This window comes from Danio aesculapii, chromosome 2 (genome assembly GCF_903798145.1).
Source record: "Danio aesculapii chromosome 2, fDanAes4.1, whole genome shotgun sequence".
Lineage (NCBI taxonomy): Eukaryota > Metazoa > Chordata > Actinopteri > Cypriniformes > Danionidae > Danio > Danio aesculapii.
In genome coordinates, this window is record NC_079436.1 from 5,099,750 (window position 1) to 5,117,428 (window position 17,679).

General features: G+C 36.6%; 1 protein-coding gene across 3 annotated transcripts in view; it reads right to left on the reverse strand.

Annotated features, from left to right (window-relative positions):
• The window catches only part of tnk2b (tyrosine kinase, non-receptor, 2b), a 59,808-nt gene that overhangs the window by 21,517 nt on the left and 20,612 nt on the right, over window positions 1-17,679 (reverse strand). For all 3 annotated transcript variants that reach the window (XM_056471286.1, XM_056471278.1, XM_056471270.1), the window contains exons 3-7: window positions 14,336-14,550; window positions 9,832-9,984; window positions 8,217-8,494; window positions 6,685-6,811; window positions 3,756-3,997 (exon numbers count right to left, since the gene is read on the reverse strand). In XM_056471286.1, coding sequence (XP_056327261.1) covers window positions 3,756-3,997; window positions 6,685-6,811; window positions 8,217-8,494; window positions 9,832-9,984; window positions 14,336-14,550 — 1,015 coding nt within the window. The remainder of the gene's footprint in view (window positions 1-3,755; window positions 3,998-6,684; window positions 6,812-8,216; window positions 8,495-9,831; window positions 9,985-14,335; window positions 14,551-17,679) is intronic.

Sequence of the window (17,679 nt, forward strand, 5' to 3'; positions counted from 1 at the left end):
CAAAACCTGAAATGAATGGGTCAGATAATGGAGACATCCAAAATATGTACTGTTGGTGTGCCTCCAGGAACAGGGTTGGGTAACACTGGCCTAATTCATAAGGCTGCAATTATGCTGCATGGTTCAAGTGACTCAATTCCAATTTTTTTTTTTTCCGTAAGCAGGTTCAGGCCTACTTCATATGTTGAAATTTATTCAATATGAATCGGATCCGTGCCCTCATGTCTGCAGTGTGAGCAGATAGATTGGATTTTCACCTGTCAATGTGAGTCGCGCATCATTAAAAACCATAGCGAATGATATCAGACTGACGCTTTCATTTCAGAACAGACTTCAGCAGAGTCCCAAACATAGGCGGAGCGTGTGTAAGGCTGGGGAAGGCTTAGCCTCCCCCTGGCCAGAGACCACGGAGATAGCAGCAAAGAAAAAAATCCATTGAAAACATGTAACGGGTGTAAGGCGTAATATGAATGTAATTTATTGTTGATGATTAACACAACACTTTAGCTATTGTAAGTTTGTCAATCAAATTTCAAGTCCCCCTCCGCATAAAAATGGAACTGTCCAACCCCGCACGCTGCACGCTGCGCTGTTTATTACTGGAGTTCGCAGCAGCTCAGAAAGCCAAATCAAAAGTGCTGGCCAGCGGACTATTCTGATTTGCTGGTCAAGGACATGAGTACTAAAACGACAAATGAGTATTATAATAATAATAACATATTATAATATATTATAATAATATATTACACTGGTTTAACTTGTTTTCAGCATTAAATGAAATTGGTAGTTTCATTGTAACGTAGTCTAGCCTATAGTGTAGTAATCTTGTTTCAGCAATCGTTTGGAGTTTTACATTTTAAAGGTCAAATATTTATTGCTGAATTACAAGTTCGGTTTTCAACTGGCCTCGTGAAAAAGAGAATGATTTCGTATTCTCAGGGCCAGCGTGTCCAGAGGTGACCTAGGGCGGTAGAATAGTGAGGGCTGTGTCCTCTCTAATAGTAATTATTATTATTATTATTATTATTATTATTATTATTGTTGTTGTTGTTGTTGTTGTTGTTGTTGTTGTTGTTGTTGTTGTTGTTGTTGTTATTATTATTATTATTATTATTATTATTGTTGTTGATGTTGTTGTTGTTATTATTATTATTATTATTATTATTATTATTATTATTATTATTATTGTTGTTGATGTTGTTGTTGTTGTTATTATTATTATTATTATTATTATTATTATTATTATTATTAATAGAAATAAAAGCAACAAGGAGTAATAATTTCATTTGAAACTGCATACAGTAAGTAATAAATAAATATTTAATAAATAAGTATTTAACAATTTTTTTATATTTACTAAATGCCGTCTTGATGAATATAACAATTTTAATTTGATTTTTAAAAGTAATAATAATAAAAAATAAATAAACTGACCCCAAACTTTTCAAACTGTGTAGATCAGTGGGTTAGTTTATTAAAATAATTTAATGTGCGGGTTGACTATAATGGACGTTTGTTGATAGGCGGTGCTTTTGTTAAAACCTCTTCTTGTTCGGTCGCAAATCTTTTTAAATGCATTAAATGGCAGCGCAAATATTAGCCTTACCCTGGAGTTTGTTCACCCTCTGCCTATGGTCCCAAACCTTAAATCTCATACTGGAGGACTAAAACAGCATTTATATTGTCATGTAGCACAAGTATTTAAGCATGTTAACAAGAGAGGGCTAGAGAGAGAGCGTAACATCCGCCATGTAAACAATATAAATTAATATAAAACTGTTGCATATGACAGTGCATAAATCAGCAAAGATTTTTTAAATACTTTCTCCGATCATTTTAAGACCTCATCACCACTACAAGTTCTAATCAGTACTTAACTTCATAAACAGTTGCAGTTAAATAAATGAATAGAGCACAACCATGCAAGAAAGAAACAAAGGTTGAAAGAATAAATTACGTGTTGATTTTCGGCCACTGTTTAAACTCGTCTTTCTCCAACCAGGAGTACGCAAACTTGCATTATCCAATTTTGCCGTCTGTTTTGCTCTATGGCAAAGCTATTCAATTAGTTCGTCATGGGGGCCAGTTCATGAAAAGCATCCAAAATGAGGGGCTGGAGAGATGTGACTTGCAATATGAGTGATGACAAAACAGCATATAAGAGCCCATATGTTGTATTTTTGCTCCTTAAGACACCTACATTGTATTTTTCTACATTGAAATGTTAATACATTGTATTTTGAAACTACATAATACATCAGTGCATTGTACAATGGGGCTTTTTTTTACATTCAAATGTAGTATTTCAAAACACAACAAAAGCAGTGCATTGCTTAAGTAAGCTTCTTCTACATTCAGACACATTCATATGTTATGTTTTGAACTGCATAACAATTACGAATGCAACGATTATAGATTTTTGTTGTACGATTATAGTCTGAAGAATAATCATGGTTTCACGGTTATCACATCTAATGTAAATTTAAGCTTTATATTAGGTAAGTATTTATATGAACTGTTGTTATCATCTGCGTTCATACATCCATGATCATTTTAATAACTTGTAATAATTCTTCTAACATATCTTTTGTTTACATTGCACTGAAAGCCACACACAACTCTCACCGTTATGGCGTGACATGTTTTCTACTCGGTGCGTCTGAAAGGCGCGAACACATCACTCTGCTTGCGCACGCATATTGACATATATTCTTACATTGCAAATAACGAACTTGCGCGCGGAAAAGACACGATGGGATATAAGCTCGGAACTTTAAACTAGCGCACAGGTGGCATAACTTTGTTTAGTTCCATGTAACAGAAACGCGGCGTTAAGAAGCCCTTAAGCTTAAGTATCCAAGTATGTTTTCGGCTGCTTGCGCCACTCGCTTAATGTCAGGTGACTCACGCTCTGCGCAGCCCTCAACTGCAGCTCGTGCTGTTTTGAACAGACGCAAGTCACTTCATAACTATAGCGGCCATTTTTCGACTGAACTAAATTTATTTTTGATGTCTTGGTCACACTATTTAGATGGTCAGAACAAATTGCCTCGCGGTCTGCCAATTGAATAGCCCTGCTATATGGTTTCGCTACATGTGGAGAGCATCACATCACCTTCCCGCGTTTGTCACAAATTACTTGACATCACCCGGACAGAGGAGCTTGGCCGGACGCACCCAGCCCGAACCAATCCAGGAAAATAAATATATTTCTGCTTTTTTGGAGTCAAACACTTAAACAAAAACTTAAAAAAAAAATTAAGACCTCGTAAAAACAGGATTAAGGCTTTTTAATACCTTTTAAGGGCCTTCATTTTCTCATAATTGATTTATTAACTTTCAATAGTTTTTAAGACCCAGCGGACACCCTGATATTGTAAAAAAAAAAACTACAGCAATTAAATCTCATGTCACTGAGAGTAAAGTAAGCATGCTTTTAAATGAAAGAAATTTTAGAGGTCTAGATGTTTTAAGAGCTTGGTATTCTTCAGTGACTCTATAGTCATTCACAATAGGCAGCAATCGTCCCTCTTACCCTCAAACACCATAAGACGGTTAGAGCTGTTATCAAGTAAATCCTAAACAACTATAAGTGTCATGTCAGTGAGTTGCTCAAACATTAAGGACAAAGAGGGGACCTTGGTGTGATAAATGTGTTTGCCAGCTTTTGTTTACCAAGATAATTACTTTCAAAATGAACGTGTCAAATAAATGAACCTACTATCTCCATTATATTCTGTAGTGCATGAGCTCACCTGCCCTCTATGATGGTAATGACATCATCCATCAGGATTTGAAGCTTGTCAGGTTCATCAAAGTCTTGCAGGGCCCTCATGTCTGTAGGCATGGTCTCTACTAGAAACTCCCTTAGGGCAACAAAGGTGGGCCGGTCATCTGGTTTTTGAGCCCAGCACTGCATCATTACATTATAGAGGTCTTGAGGACAGTCCTCTGGCTTAGGCAGCCTTTCGCCCTCCTTGTCAATTTTGTGAAGAATCTGTGTTAGGCACATTTATTTATTATTCATATTTCTGTGATAGTCTCAACCATACATTTAATGTAATAATGATGGCATAACTAATAAGCGCTTGTAAATATAAACATTTTCAGTTATATTCTGACCCTCCAGGATTTAGCAATTCAGTGATTGCTAAATTTAATACAAAATCAAGCAAAATTTGGTGGAGCTCGTTAATCAACACAGACAACGTAGCATTTATTTTCAAACAATTGTTTTCATTTTCAAATACGATACAGCAGGCTTTAGGGGTAAAATCTAGTTTCTCTCCGTTTCTCTCAGTGTTTCCTTTATATAAATTACAAAGATCTATAGTTCTCATGGTCAAAAAAATTCATAATGTATGTGTATATTTTTATATCAAATCCCTAAAGGACATTCAGCTAAATTGGAATCAGAATCAGAAAGAGCTTTATAGCCAGGTATGTTCACACATACTAGGAATTTGTTTTGGTGACAGAGCTTCTACAGTGCAACAGGATTACAGAGACAGGACAAAAAACAGATAATAAATATGTTTTAAAAAATAGAAGTAAGTAGTGAGTGCAAATATACAGATTGACAAGTGTATGTACATGTTTATTACTATATACAACGTTATATGTGCAGCTGTTATGTGCAAATTGGCATGTAAAGTGTGTTGTTAAATAAGTGTATATGTGTATAAAAGTGTATAGCAAGTAGTGATGTTGGTTTCGCAATTATTATCATCAAGTGTTCATGAGATGGATTGCCTGAGGGAAGAAACTGTTTCTGTGTCAGTGAGTTGCTCTTTGGCAAACACTTATTCCAAAATCACAAAAACCTTTTTTTTTCTTAAAATCCTGAAGGGAGTATATATTTGCAGGCTGTTCTTGTATGGCAAATTTCCACTGAGTGGTATGGTACGAGTCGGTACGCTTTTATGTCCGTTTCCACTGTCAAAAGGTACCAAAAAGCGAACTGCATCATACCACTTTTTGTGTACTCTTTCCAAAGAGTACCTAGCAGAAGAAAAGTTTACCAAAAGGCGGAGCCAGACATGCAGTGACGTTACAGAGAAATGTCAATAACTCGTGCACAAGCATGAGAATGAAAACAAAGAAAAAAAAATTTTTTTTAATACACAGCTAAGACTCTACACCATAATAATATATACATATAATATCAAGCCATGGTCGACCCAAGCTTAAACAAACCTTGTCGTTGTCTTGATAAACAGCCACAAAGCCAAGATGAAGAGCAGAATCTACCATGTGTCCTGTTGTTTATTACAAGGTCGTCTAAAAACGTGTGCGGTTTCACTTTCTCCAGAGAGCTCGCGTTTGTCTATATTTGAAATAACGAACTTCTTGAGCTGATGATAATAATGTACGCATGATTATTGAACTGCTTCTGACATCTGATCCTTTCAGAAACAAACGAACGCGAGAGTGAGGTGCGAAAAAACTAAGCAGCTGGAAAAAACAAAGGAGCAAGTGATTCTTACAGCAACCTAAAACATGAACGAACTGCCATGTTTAACTATTATCATCACCTTTTGGACTATTATGAACTCGGAATGACGGAATTGCTTTCTAACAAGATGTTACATGTTACATGTACTGGTGAAGGTTAAAGATGAGAGGTTTGTACTGGCTGTATACGTTTCGTATCATTTATGAACCCAAAAAAGGCCTAAATGCATGTTTTGGGTATTTGTTATTTGCAATTGGTAACATTTCAGAGATTATAAGTCTCTGTATGTGAATATAAATGGTTTTTTATTCTTTATATTATTTATTTGCAGACATTACAGTGGGCTACTTACATTATCTTTGATCTGCAGCTATAATCAAATACTGTTCATAGAAAGGTTATTAACTAACATTTATACATACAGTTGAAGTCAGAATTATTAGCCCACCTGAATTATTAGCCCCCCTGTTTATTATTTTCCTAATTTCTGTTTAACGGAGGGATTTTTCAACACATATATAAACATAATAGTTTTAATAACTCATTTCTAATTACTGATTTATTTATCTTTGCCATGATGACAGCCAATAATATTTGACTAGATATTTTTCAAGACACTTCTATACAGCTTAAAGTGACATTTAAAGGCTTAACTAGGTTAATTAGGTTAACTAGGCAGGTTAGGGTAATTAGGCAAGTTATTGTATAACGATGGTTTGTTCTGTAGACTATCGAAAAAAAATAGCTTAAAGGGGCTAATAATTTTGACCTTAAAATGGATTTTAAAAAATTAAAAACTGCTTTTATTCTAGCTGAAATAAAACAAATAAGACTTTTTCCAGAAGAAAAAATATTATCAGACATACTGTGAAAATTTCCTTGCTTTGTTAAGCTTTGAGAAATATTTTTAAAAAGAAAAAACAATTCAAAGGTGGGCTAATAATTCTGACTTCAACTCTAAGTATTTATGTATATAAAGCATGTTTAGTAAGAAGTGCTTCTCATACAATTTGTGAACTTCAAGCGAGAATGACGTCAACTGCAACTTTCTGTCGAACACCACGCTTACCAAAAGGGTACCATTGGTACCATTTGGCAGTGGAGACACAAGCCTGATAAAGGTGACCCATACCGAACCGTACCGTACTGTACCACTCAGTGGAAACGAATCATTACTCAGTAAATGTTTATGAGCAACTGGAAGTTCAGAGTGTATGAGGAAGTTGTACCTGACTACCATTTAGCCCCAGCCAGGGCTCCTGACCATAAGTAAACATTTCCCACAGCGTCACACCAAACATCCATGTGTCTGTGGCATGAGAAAACGTGCGTGTCTTCAGGCTCTCTGGGGCACACCTATGAGAAAAAACACCAGAGGAAAAATTAGGTCAGCAGCGTAATTCCTGAAAATGAACAAGTGACCAGGGGGAATAAAATTAAACGAGGATCATGCACAACTCATTTAATCAAAACAAGGGACACAAACAATGACCTCATTCATAATGGATCTGAATTCTGAGCTTTGGCAAGTCACTGCAGATATTCAAAATCAACCAAATGAGTTTAAACTCCTGTATATTTTGTAATGTTTAACACATTTCTAAAATTAATAGTTTTAATAATTAATTTCTAATAACTGATTTCTTTTATCTTTGCCATGATGACAGTAAATAATATTCGATTAGATATTTTTTAAGATACTAGTATTCAGCTTAAAGTGACATTTAAAGGCTTAACTAGGTTAATTAGGCAAGTTAGGGTAGTTAGGCAAGTCATTATATAATGATAGTTTGTTCTGTAGACAATCAAAAAAAATATTGTCAATGTCAATTTTATTATTGCACTATAAACACAGCCAAAGGTTGACCAATGTGCTGCAAAACACAAATCACAAAGAGAAAGACATACATTTATAGCTAAAACAAACAATTCTCGCTGATAAAATGCCAAATCAAAGAGGTAAGTTTTCAACATAGATTTAAAAACAGACAGAAATTATATAGATCTTATACAGAGGGGCAGAGCATTCCACAATGTAGGACCAGCAACTGTGAAAGCACCGTCACCCCTGCATTTCAGCCTCGACTTAGGGATGCATAATAATCTCTGGTTTGATGACCGAAGAGACTGACCAGGCTGATGTTTCATTTAATGATTTAAAAAACCAAGAGAAGAATTTTAAAAGTGACACTGGCAACAGTGCAAAGAGCGTAAAACTGATGTGATTTCATATTTTTTGGTACCGGTTAGAAGCCTTGCAGCAGCATTTTTAACTAAATAAACGGGATAAAGCTGTCAGAATAATTCCAAAATATAGTGAGTTACAGTAGTCTAACCTAGAGGTATTAGTATGAATTATTTTTTCTAGATACTATAGGTTTGACTGATGTTAAGAGTCGAAGCTGAAAAAAGCAGGATTTGACAACTGCATTTATCCATTTATCAAATCTCAAGCCATCATCAAAGATAACACCCAGATTTTTATTGCTTATTGCTTTATATTCCTTAAGGGAGCCAATAATTTTAACCTTAATTTTTTTTTTTTACTGTAAAACTGCTTTTATTCTAGCTGAAATAAAACAAATAAGACTTTCTTCAGAAGAAAAAAATAATACAGGAAATACTGTGAAAAATTCCTTGCTCTGTTAAGCATCATTTGGGAAATATTTGAAATAGAAAAATCATATCTTGACTTAAACTGTATCCCTTCTTTGCAGATTCAAACACAAACTCTTCTGTCGTGAGAATAATTGTCCCTCACCAGGCAAACGGGACTTTGCGGTGCTCCTGCATGACGTAATGGTCATCGTTTTTGGGCAGTGCCCTCATCAGTCCGAAGTCTCCGATTTTGACCTGCTCGCTTGAAGCCAGCAGTATGTTTCTAGCAGCCAGGTCCCGGTGGATGAAGCGTTTGGACTCCAGGTAACCCATGCCATTGGATATCTGGATAGTGTACTGACACAAGGTAGAGATGAGGAAATGGCCCAGAGTCTTTCGCAAGCGGTCCAGCATGGAGCCGAGAGGGGCAAGCTCAGTCACCTTAGAGAACGAAAGATGATAATGAAAGGGTCAATCAGGGAAGAGAGGAAGAGGAAAGAATAGAGCACAATGGACCCTTTTCAAAAGCCTGTTATGACACGTTTAACAGTCATCAGCAAGTTAAATTCTTATTTTTTTTCTATATGTATGAACATTTCTATATATTTACAGTATGTATGTATTATATCATCATTGCTTCAAATGACAAAAGGCACGAGGTGTCTCTAATGCAGCGTCTATGGGGCAGTACAGTAAATTTGAGGTTGTTCTCCCCTCTGGCTGCCGTCATCAGTCTCACACTAGTTTTTCCTTTTTCTGAAAGTCTTGATAACATCATCATGGAGTTTTTCTGCATGTATAATGTGCGTAATGACTGTGTTTTCATACTTAGGTAATAGTTAGATTGCAGTGTTTACTTTAATAATGCCACTAATATAAGCATACTCCACATGTCTTAATTCCATATCTGTTTAGTTCAGTTATGACTTTAGTCGGATAAAGGTAATCAAAAATCGATGTTTACATGGTAGACTCTTAATCCGAGTATTTTCTTAATCATATTAAAATCGTATTAAAGTATTGTTGCCCATGTAAACAGACTCAATGTTCGACTCAACCACACCGTCAGGGCTCTGCGAACTTGGCTTTGCGAAGCAGCATTTTCTGTATGTACGTACATCAAAAGCAAGTATGCTGTGGCTCACGTTTATTGACAGTGGAAGATGATTGACGGTTAGTCGTGTCAGGAATTCCACCACAGATCAGCATGTTGTCCTTACAGAAACAGGCTCAGCCATCCCACTGAATCAGGTGAGCTGTATATTTATGTTTCAATGTAATTAATGCTAGGCACTTTAAACGCAGCAAGTATGTGAATGATGTTTGGGCATGCATTATAATTTTGGCTCAAGGGAGAGGTGCCTGGGGAGGCGCGAGTGAAATTGGACAAACTTGGGGGGGGGGGGGTGTCCTAAAAGTTTGAAAACCCCTGAACTACTGTCTAATCCCAACTCAACATTGCACATCATGCGGTGTGACTATTGCACATGTGTACATTGCGATATCGACGCCGAAACAATATACATCGTGCAGCCCTAAGATTAATTTCATAAAAACTGAAGTAATGATCTGCTGAGAAGTATCTTAGCCATCGGAGACAATGAACGCTGCCAATCAGGAACAACTCCAGAAGCCAGTGTCAGCGAATAATGAGTCTGAGAGAGCATGCAAATGTCAGGCCTTATTTTAGCCCACCCCTCCCTTCTCAAGACCTTAATACTTTAGCACCCTGTCTTTGCCGCCAATATGATTTAGATCACACGCATTCACACACTCACCATCTTCATGGGGTGTGTGAGGACGACTCCATAGAGCCGGATGAGGTTCTGGTGGTCGAGCGAGTGCATGGCGTTGACCTCGCGGATGAAGTCGTCCAGAGCATCTGGCTGGTTGAGCACGTCCGTCTTCAGACACTTCACTGCCACGTTGAGCTGAGGAGGACATGTTGAAAGAACAACACACACTGGAAATGAACACATATCCCACAAGTCACTTCACTGAGGCCAACACATCTGTCTTTGCTGGGCAAGAGCTCAGAGCAGCTGGACTGACCTGTACACACATAACAATCCCACACACATGCTAATGACCCCCTCTGGGAGCTCTGTTGCTGGAGCTCAGTTCATAATTACACAGAAAACATTATTCCCTGAGCACCAGCGTGGACTCTGGCTGAGGTTCCAGCTTTTGGATTGACATCATGTAGCATCTGGCATTGTTCAGATCGCCGCACAGGCCTATCTGAGTTCATGTTTACCAGATTTGTACACAAGTGTTTTATTTTTCTGTTTTATAGGTTAAAGTCGGGATAAAACGGGAAGTTTTTTCCTTTTTTCCACTAAAGTTATTAAAGCTATTATGTGCATCCACTTGAAATGGTCTTAAAAAGGCAAGTATAGTATCGTGTATCGACGATAGGCTAAGATATCGGCAAGAGCTGAGACCTATGACGATTTTGAAGACGTTATTTAGCTCGTTTCGAAATCATGTAGACCTATAACATGTTTTAATTGCATTATTAAATAAATAGAATAGTATAACTTTTTTAATTATCATCATTATTAATAAATGAACTACAATTAATTTACATCAACATCACTTGACTGACACTTTCGGACAAAAAAATTATTTACTCTCTTGCGCTCTCCCTCTCTTTGTCTCAGCAGCAGCAGTTGAAGCGCGAGCTGCACGTGAGGGCACAGCCACATCTCATAGCAAATTAGTTAGCATAAAAATAATAACAAACCTGGATTTAATTAACAAACAAGTTAAATAAAACGATTTTTACAAATGAAACAACTGAAAAAAAAAAGTGAAAGAACCCTGAAACATATAACAGCACTCCCGTTTCTAAGTTTTAAGGTGGCTAGCCTATTTTTTCAGTGCATGCATTGACTGCTCCTTCAAATACATGGAATATACATACCTGTCTTATTTGTGTTTAATGGAATAATGAACACGGACACGCGCATTTTCAGAATATAAATAATATTTTTAATTAAAAAATATTTTAGACCTATGTTTTTATGCTGGTTCTCTTCACTTTCCGTTAGAGAGAAAAATCGACTGCAAAATTTAGTCAAGACTTGCTCCAAGATTATTGGTCTACCTCTGAGGAGTCTAGCAGAGTTACATGAACAGCAAGTATTAAGGAAAACTCAAAGTGTGATAAGAGATGACACCCATCCTCTGAAGCCTTTTTCTGTTGCCGTCTGGAAGAAGGTTAAGGAGCATTAAATGCTCTTCCAACAGATATAAATTTACATTTGTTCCAGAGGCAATAAGGCTTTACAACATTACATTTAGCAAGTTTTAAATTCACATACATGTGACATACAATTCTAATACATGTGTTTTTCCAAGGTTTTTTTTTTTTTATACATGAAGCATGCTGGATTGTTTTTTTTAACACTGTTTGTAAGTGATTTGTCTATGTTTGTTGAATCATGAAAAGCTATTACCCTAATCTAATTGCCCCTGGTGGGATTAATAAAGTTGTTAAACCGTTAAACCGTATATTTATTTATATAGGCTCTTAAAATATTTTTTATTTATTTATTTAAACTAGCCTATATTCAATTAAATCACAATCTGTATTTTACCATTCGTTTGGCATTAAATAAGTATTGAACAGATTATTAATAACTTCTCAAAGAACATTTTACTGAGCGCATGTGTTTGGACTGTGGGGGGAAACCTGAGCATGTGGGGGAAATCAGAGCACCTGGAGGAAACCCACGCCAACATGGGGAGAACATGCAAACTTCACACAGAAATGCCAACTGGCCCTCTGCAATGAAGGATTAAGGCAATTCTGAAGGCAAAAGGGGGTCCAACCCGGTACTAGTAAGGTGTACCTAATAAAGTGGCAGGTGAATGTTTTTTTTTAATTATTATTATCATAACTTTCATTAAAAAAGACAAGTTTTAAAAACAAGAAAGAACTGAATTTATTCACAACATACCTTTATGCACATACATAGAGAACTTTTAAACAAATGTTATTGTAAGGATTCAAGGAAGATAATTAAACCATATTGGTATATAGGGTTAATCAATTGTACTTTTGTCAGATGTTTGCTTTAGATGGATTGTTGGTTGTACCGATTGCATAGCTTTACATGCACAAATGAAAACTAAGACCCGTTTAAAAGTTAAGACATCCATCACAATATTTCAGTAAATTTAAGACTTTTTAAGGCCTAAATTTCAGCTTTTGAAAGTCAAGACATTATGAGCCCCTGTAAAAAGATCTGTTGGCATAAATATTAGATGTCCTGTCATTTTGTGTACAGCATAACAGAGCAGGGTTTGATCAGACAGAAGATAGATATTCTCAGTCGGGTCCCATGTGGACAGAAGCCTTTGGTGTGCAGCACAGACTATCACTACAGCCTCCGGCTCCATTCACATGACATCTGACCCCTCATCAGGTCATTAGAGGCCCGTCTCTCCCACTCTACAGCCTCCTCCGGAGAACACAGCTGCTACGACATGTAGAGATCAGCCCTGAAACAGGATGTTCACATAGAGTCCTGGAACACTCCAAGGGAAAGGTGGGACCACAGACACAAAGTGTCTGAAAGCTAATCTTGTGTTGATATCTGTTCCTGAGTGCCACAAACAACGCTCCAGCCAAAAACGTGCTGCAGTCACTAGTCCATTAAGGTGTTACTTGATGGATTTCAAGTGATGGAGCAAAAAATATATATTAGTGAGATATTCAATGCACTCATACCTCAATAGCACAACCTGAATCTCAATCTTGAGTCCATCCCAAGCAGGGTTGGGTGTAATTATTTACAAAGTAACTGGTTACTGTAATTAGATTACCTTTCTGCTGAAAAAGTAATGGATTACTTTTCATTTTTAGGTAATTTATTAGCTACTTGCCTTACTGTACATACTGTACATGAGTTCAGCAGATGTATACAGTGTATACACATTGATTCAGTGAAGCAGAGTAATATAAATTTACTCATAAAATTATTTACTCATTCATAATGATACTATTTTTATTGTGTTTTTGACAAAACAAAAGTACATTACATTGAAGGTATAAACAAGTAAGTAGTAAAGGTAGTAACAAAGGCATTTTCATTTTTTTTTCCTTTTTTAACCACAAACTGATTTAAGACAGGGACCAAATGAACAGAATTAAAAATGAATAAGAAAAAGAAATGAATGAAATGGTTACATTTAATAAATTAAATAAAACTTATTTTAAAAATAATGTAATTAATTAATAAAAAAAATATGGGGGTTGGGCGGGGGTTCATGGTTGGACTATTTTTAAGCTAAAAACATTTAGCGAGGTAATTTGAGAGTGAGCGATTGCTACATGACGGTATAGGTTTAGAAAAGTTCAGAGAAACATATTAATTTATTATTGAGAAATGTTGCACAAAAACTTTTGTCTGACTATTGACATTAAGAAACAATTCTTTTAAATTGTACTGTATGTCAATATATGGATGTATGATATATTCTGTCATTATTCACTTGAAACCTTTTGTATTCAGATATTGTTCAAACGGTGATTAAAATAGATTTAAAACTTGAATTTAGAGAATTAAAAACATCTACCGTCTATCTTTGTGTTGAGATTTATGTGGATTGTTTGTTATTGAGTCCAGTGATTGAATTACTTATTGAGTAACTAAGTTATTTTTTAGACAAAGTCATGTAAATACCACTTTAATGATGTAATTAGTAATGGGGGTACTAGTGTTTTTCCCCTACAGATAAACTTAACATGACTATTTTCTATTTCATAAGATTAATTTTACAGAGTTGATGTTGTAATGTAAATAAAATATAATCAGTAATAGATAAAGCCTTCATTCGGTTGTTCAAGCGTAAAACGTAATGAAAGCTGTTTAAACGAAAGCACCGTCAGGAGAATCAGGCGAGCTCCATTGAAATACTGGGGTAAAATAAATGTTCATATTTTAAAGACATGGAGTGGGACAATGGAATATGCAGAGCTTCTTGTACATTCTGAGACCTACTTTATATTGGACATTAATCAGGGAGTGAAGATCACTGATTTTTAAAGAAAACAGACCTTAAATTTTGTAACTGCATATAGTTCACAGCATATAGGACGCGCTTGAAGTGGGTTACTGACAATTAAAAATACTTCTGCATATACCCTATTTACTTACCCAACCCTGACCCCAAGTGCATGCATATTGTATGTGAACACTGCATCTGCAAAGCTGATGTTTTTTAACAAAGCCTCCACTGTTTTCCAAACACTTTCATCTTTTCTCTACTCACCACTTTTCCGTTCGGCGTGAACCATTCTCCACGCTTGACCACACCGAAGGAGCCGTCACCTAGTTTCTCAAAGAGGGCTAGGTCTTTCTCGCTGATGAGGCAGGTGAGGGCCTGCTGCTGGCCGTCCACCAACGGAGGCGTAGGAGAGAGTTTCCGGAAAGTACTCGCTGGTTGAGGATTGAAGTCCTCTCTTCTGGTCTCTTGCCACTGAACACCTGAGGGACAACAACAACAATAGTTTGCGTCTAGAGTTACAAAAAAGCCATTCGCTATTATAATGGCTCATGTTTTATTTGTGTGCAGCAAGATTATTTTTTAAATAACCATAAAACCATAATAAAAATATAAAATACAAATGTTACAATCAATGAAAATCTAAACTGACCAACTAAAAGCTGAAACTAACTGAAATAAAACGAGCAAAGTAAATAGAGGTGTGATACTACACTAGTCTCACGGTTCAGTTACAATTATCATGCCATCGATTGCATTGACGATACTTTCCATACACAATTTTATATTTACTTCACAGGCGCTGTTCACCGATGAATGACACTGATAAACTCGCAGTGTTGCCAGTTTGGGCGGTTTTGGATAGGCACTTGACAGGTTTTGGATAGTTTTGGGCTGGAATCAGTCAGCTACATCTGGCAACACTGCAGCGGCGATCACTGCTGATCATGATAGATGCGGTGGAGAAAACTCGCGCCACTCGTGTCTGTATCCAGAAGTACCGCTGTAACAGCCGAGAGGAGAGGAAAAGTCACGCAGCCGGTCAAATGGGCCACAGTCAATCCAGTTAAATAAGGGCCTCTGCTGTAAGTGTCTGTGAAAGACTGTCCAGCAAACACACACGCAGTGAAATTGTGCAGTTTTTCGTTTTTAAGTAGTTGGAGTGTTGTAAATACTCGTGCTTGCCTCCATCGCCTTAGTAAGCTGCAGCAACATGGCGCATATGAGATAAATGATGTCAGTACATAATAAACGGTTATGATTATTACCGAACTGATACCAAATTGTCTGCTGTCTACATCGCGGTGGCACTGAAGAAACAATTAATTTTGACACCCCTAAAATAAATAATCGTTTTTCAGAATTCATAAGCACCAAGGCCCAATCCTAATCTACCCCTTAGACCTTCCCCTTATCCCTACCCCTTGTTTTGCGCGTTCATTGGCTGTCCCAATTCTCTTTAGCTTGAAGGCATAGGGCTAGACAGCCCTTGAAACTGAGATTCTTCAGGACCACACTTGAAACCAAGGGATGTGGAAATTTCCCAGAGTACACCATCTACAACGACAGCATGGCTGCACATGGAAGTCAGGAGATGCACACATTAGTATTTGTTGTCATTATTTTGCTAAAATAAAAACGGCTAAATTGGCTATAATATATAAATCTATAATGCCTAATAATAACTCCTGTACAGCAGTCCCACAACATTCTGTCACTCGATGACACTCGAATACCCCTGTCAGAAAGTCTAGTGGCTGGGAATGAGCTTTTTACAGTTATTTTTGTTTTCATGTGTTTACATAGATGAATATGGCCACAGTTGTAAATGCACAGTACAGTTACGATCTTATTGCCACATTATATCATAATGATAACATGATAATCGTTCCCTTCATAGATTTCTTAAGATAATACCAAAAAATAACACAACTGGAATAACTACAGCAGTCGCCATCATTGATCTCATATGATGCAAGAGATTGCGATGACATATGATGACGTTTGCAGGTGTGTAGTGCTTGTCCCATTTCTTAGGGTAAACTTTGAACGCCCTCCCATTTACACTCTGTTTCAAGGGCCAAGGGAATTGGTAGGTGTACAAAACAGAATTGGGAGTGGGTTGTGGTGTAAAATCTAACCTGCTGCTATTAGAGAAACACAGTAGATGGCGCTTTTACAACTAAACGCATCAGTCAAGCGCATGATAGTATACAAAAAACTAATTTTCTTTTATACGTTCTGTTATTGCTTAAAATGTAAACTAGGCATGTTTAACTGTGTATACTGTATGATCAATAATATGACGATTTTTTGCCTGAATGTATCATTTTTACTTTTATTTGTTGAATTTATTTGGTTCTGGATTCACTGTTTTGTTCGAACAATTATTTTCTTTTTTATTATAAAATAGTTTTATTGCACAAGATGTTCTAGTAAGCTGTGCAAACCCTAATTAGCTGTGGTCGACACTGGACTTGTTTTGTTAACTTTACTAAACTACAAATACTAAAACTAAATAGGTGAAAACTTAATAAAACATGTGTTGTCCCGGCTGTTGCGCTGTGTCGCTCAGTCTGCTGTTTTTGTCTGTCTGTTTGCTCCCTTTACAGATGTGCTGCATGGCAAGGAGTCAATCAATTAAATTTTATTTATATAGCACCTTATTACAACCAGGAAGCTGCCCAAAGTGCTTTGCAGTATTAAAAACAAAATGAAACATTAAAACACATGACGGAAAGAAACACAAGTGTCAATAAAACAATAAAAGAACATTTTATACTATCAAATATCAAAAGCAAGTCTAAATAAATAGGTTTTAGTTTAGTTTAAACAGTGTCACAATTGTGACTGATGCAAAGTACTAAAGTTAGGGTAAATCCACAGTTTTGGACTGCCACTGCAAATGAACCCATTGTTTGTACCTGGATCAGGGGACCTACGGCAACAATCGGTTTGTGAACCTCTAAAATGTCACATAAATATGAAGGTGCAAGACCATTAACCGCATTAAAAACAAACACCAGTAGTTTAAAATCAATTCTGACTTTAACAGGAAGCCAAGTGAAGAGAGTAAAGGACAGGTGTAATGTGGCTATTGGTCAGCATGCACGCGGCAGCATTTTGCACCAGTTGTAACCGATGAAGTATGTTGTTAATTCCAACATGAAGTGCATTGCAATAGTCCAGACGAGAGCTGATTAAAAGCTATGAATGGCTTTCTCTAGAATCACGCTGGCTCGGAGAGATAATCTGTGGCTGTGCTTCTTTATCAGCATCCTGGTCCTGTTTGGAAGAAGCTCAGAGACTTCTTGATTGAACCAGGGGTTGGATGGAGATCAGCGGTGTGCGATTTGGCAAGGCTTTTTGCCTAATATTTAATCACTGGGTTTAAAAATAAACTCTTTTGACTTCCCCTCCTTTTTTTTGTTTCGCCTTGAGCGTAACAGTTTTCACAAAAGAACTAAATCAAACAAAAACTAAAGGGAAATGAGCAGCAAATGTTTAAATGGTATTGAAATACTTAACAATGCAAATCTGCATTTAAGGTTCTGAAATGTGCATTTTTTTTATTCAAACTTTGACATAATCTGAAAAATTAAGAGAGGGTG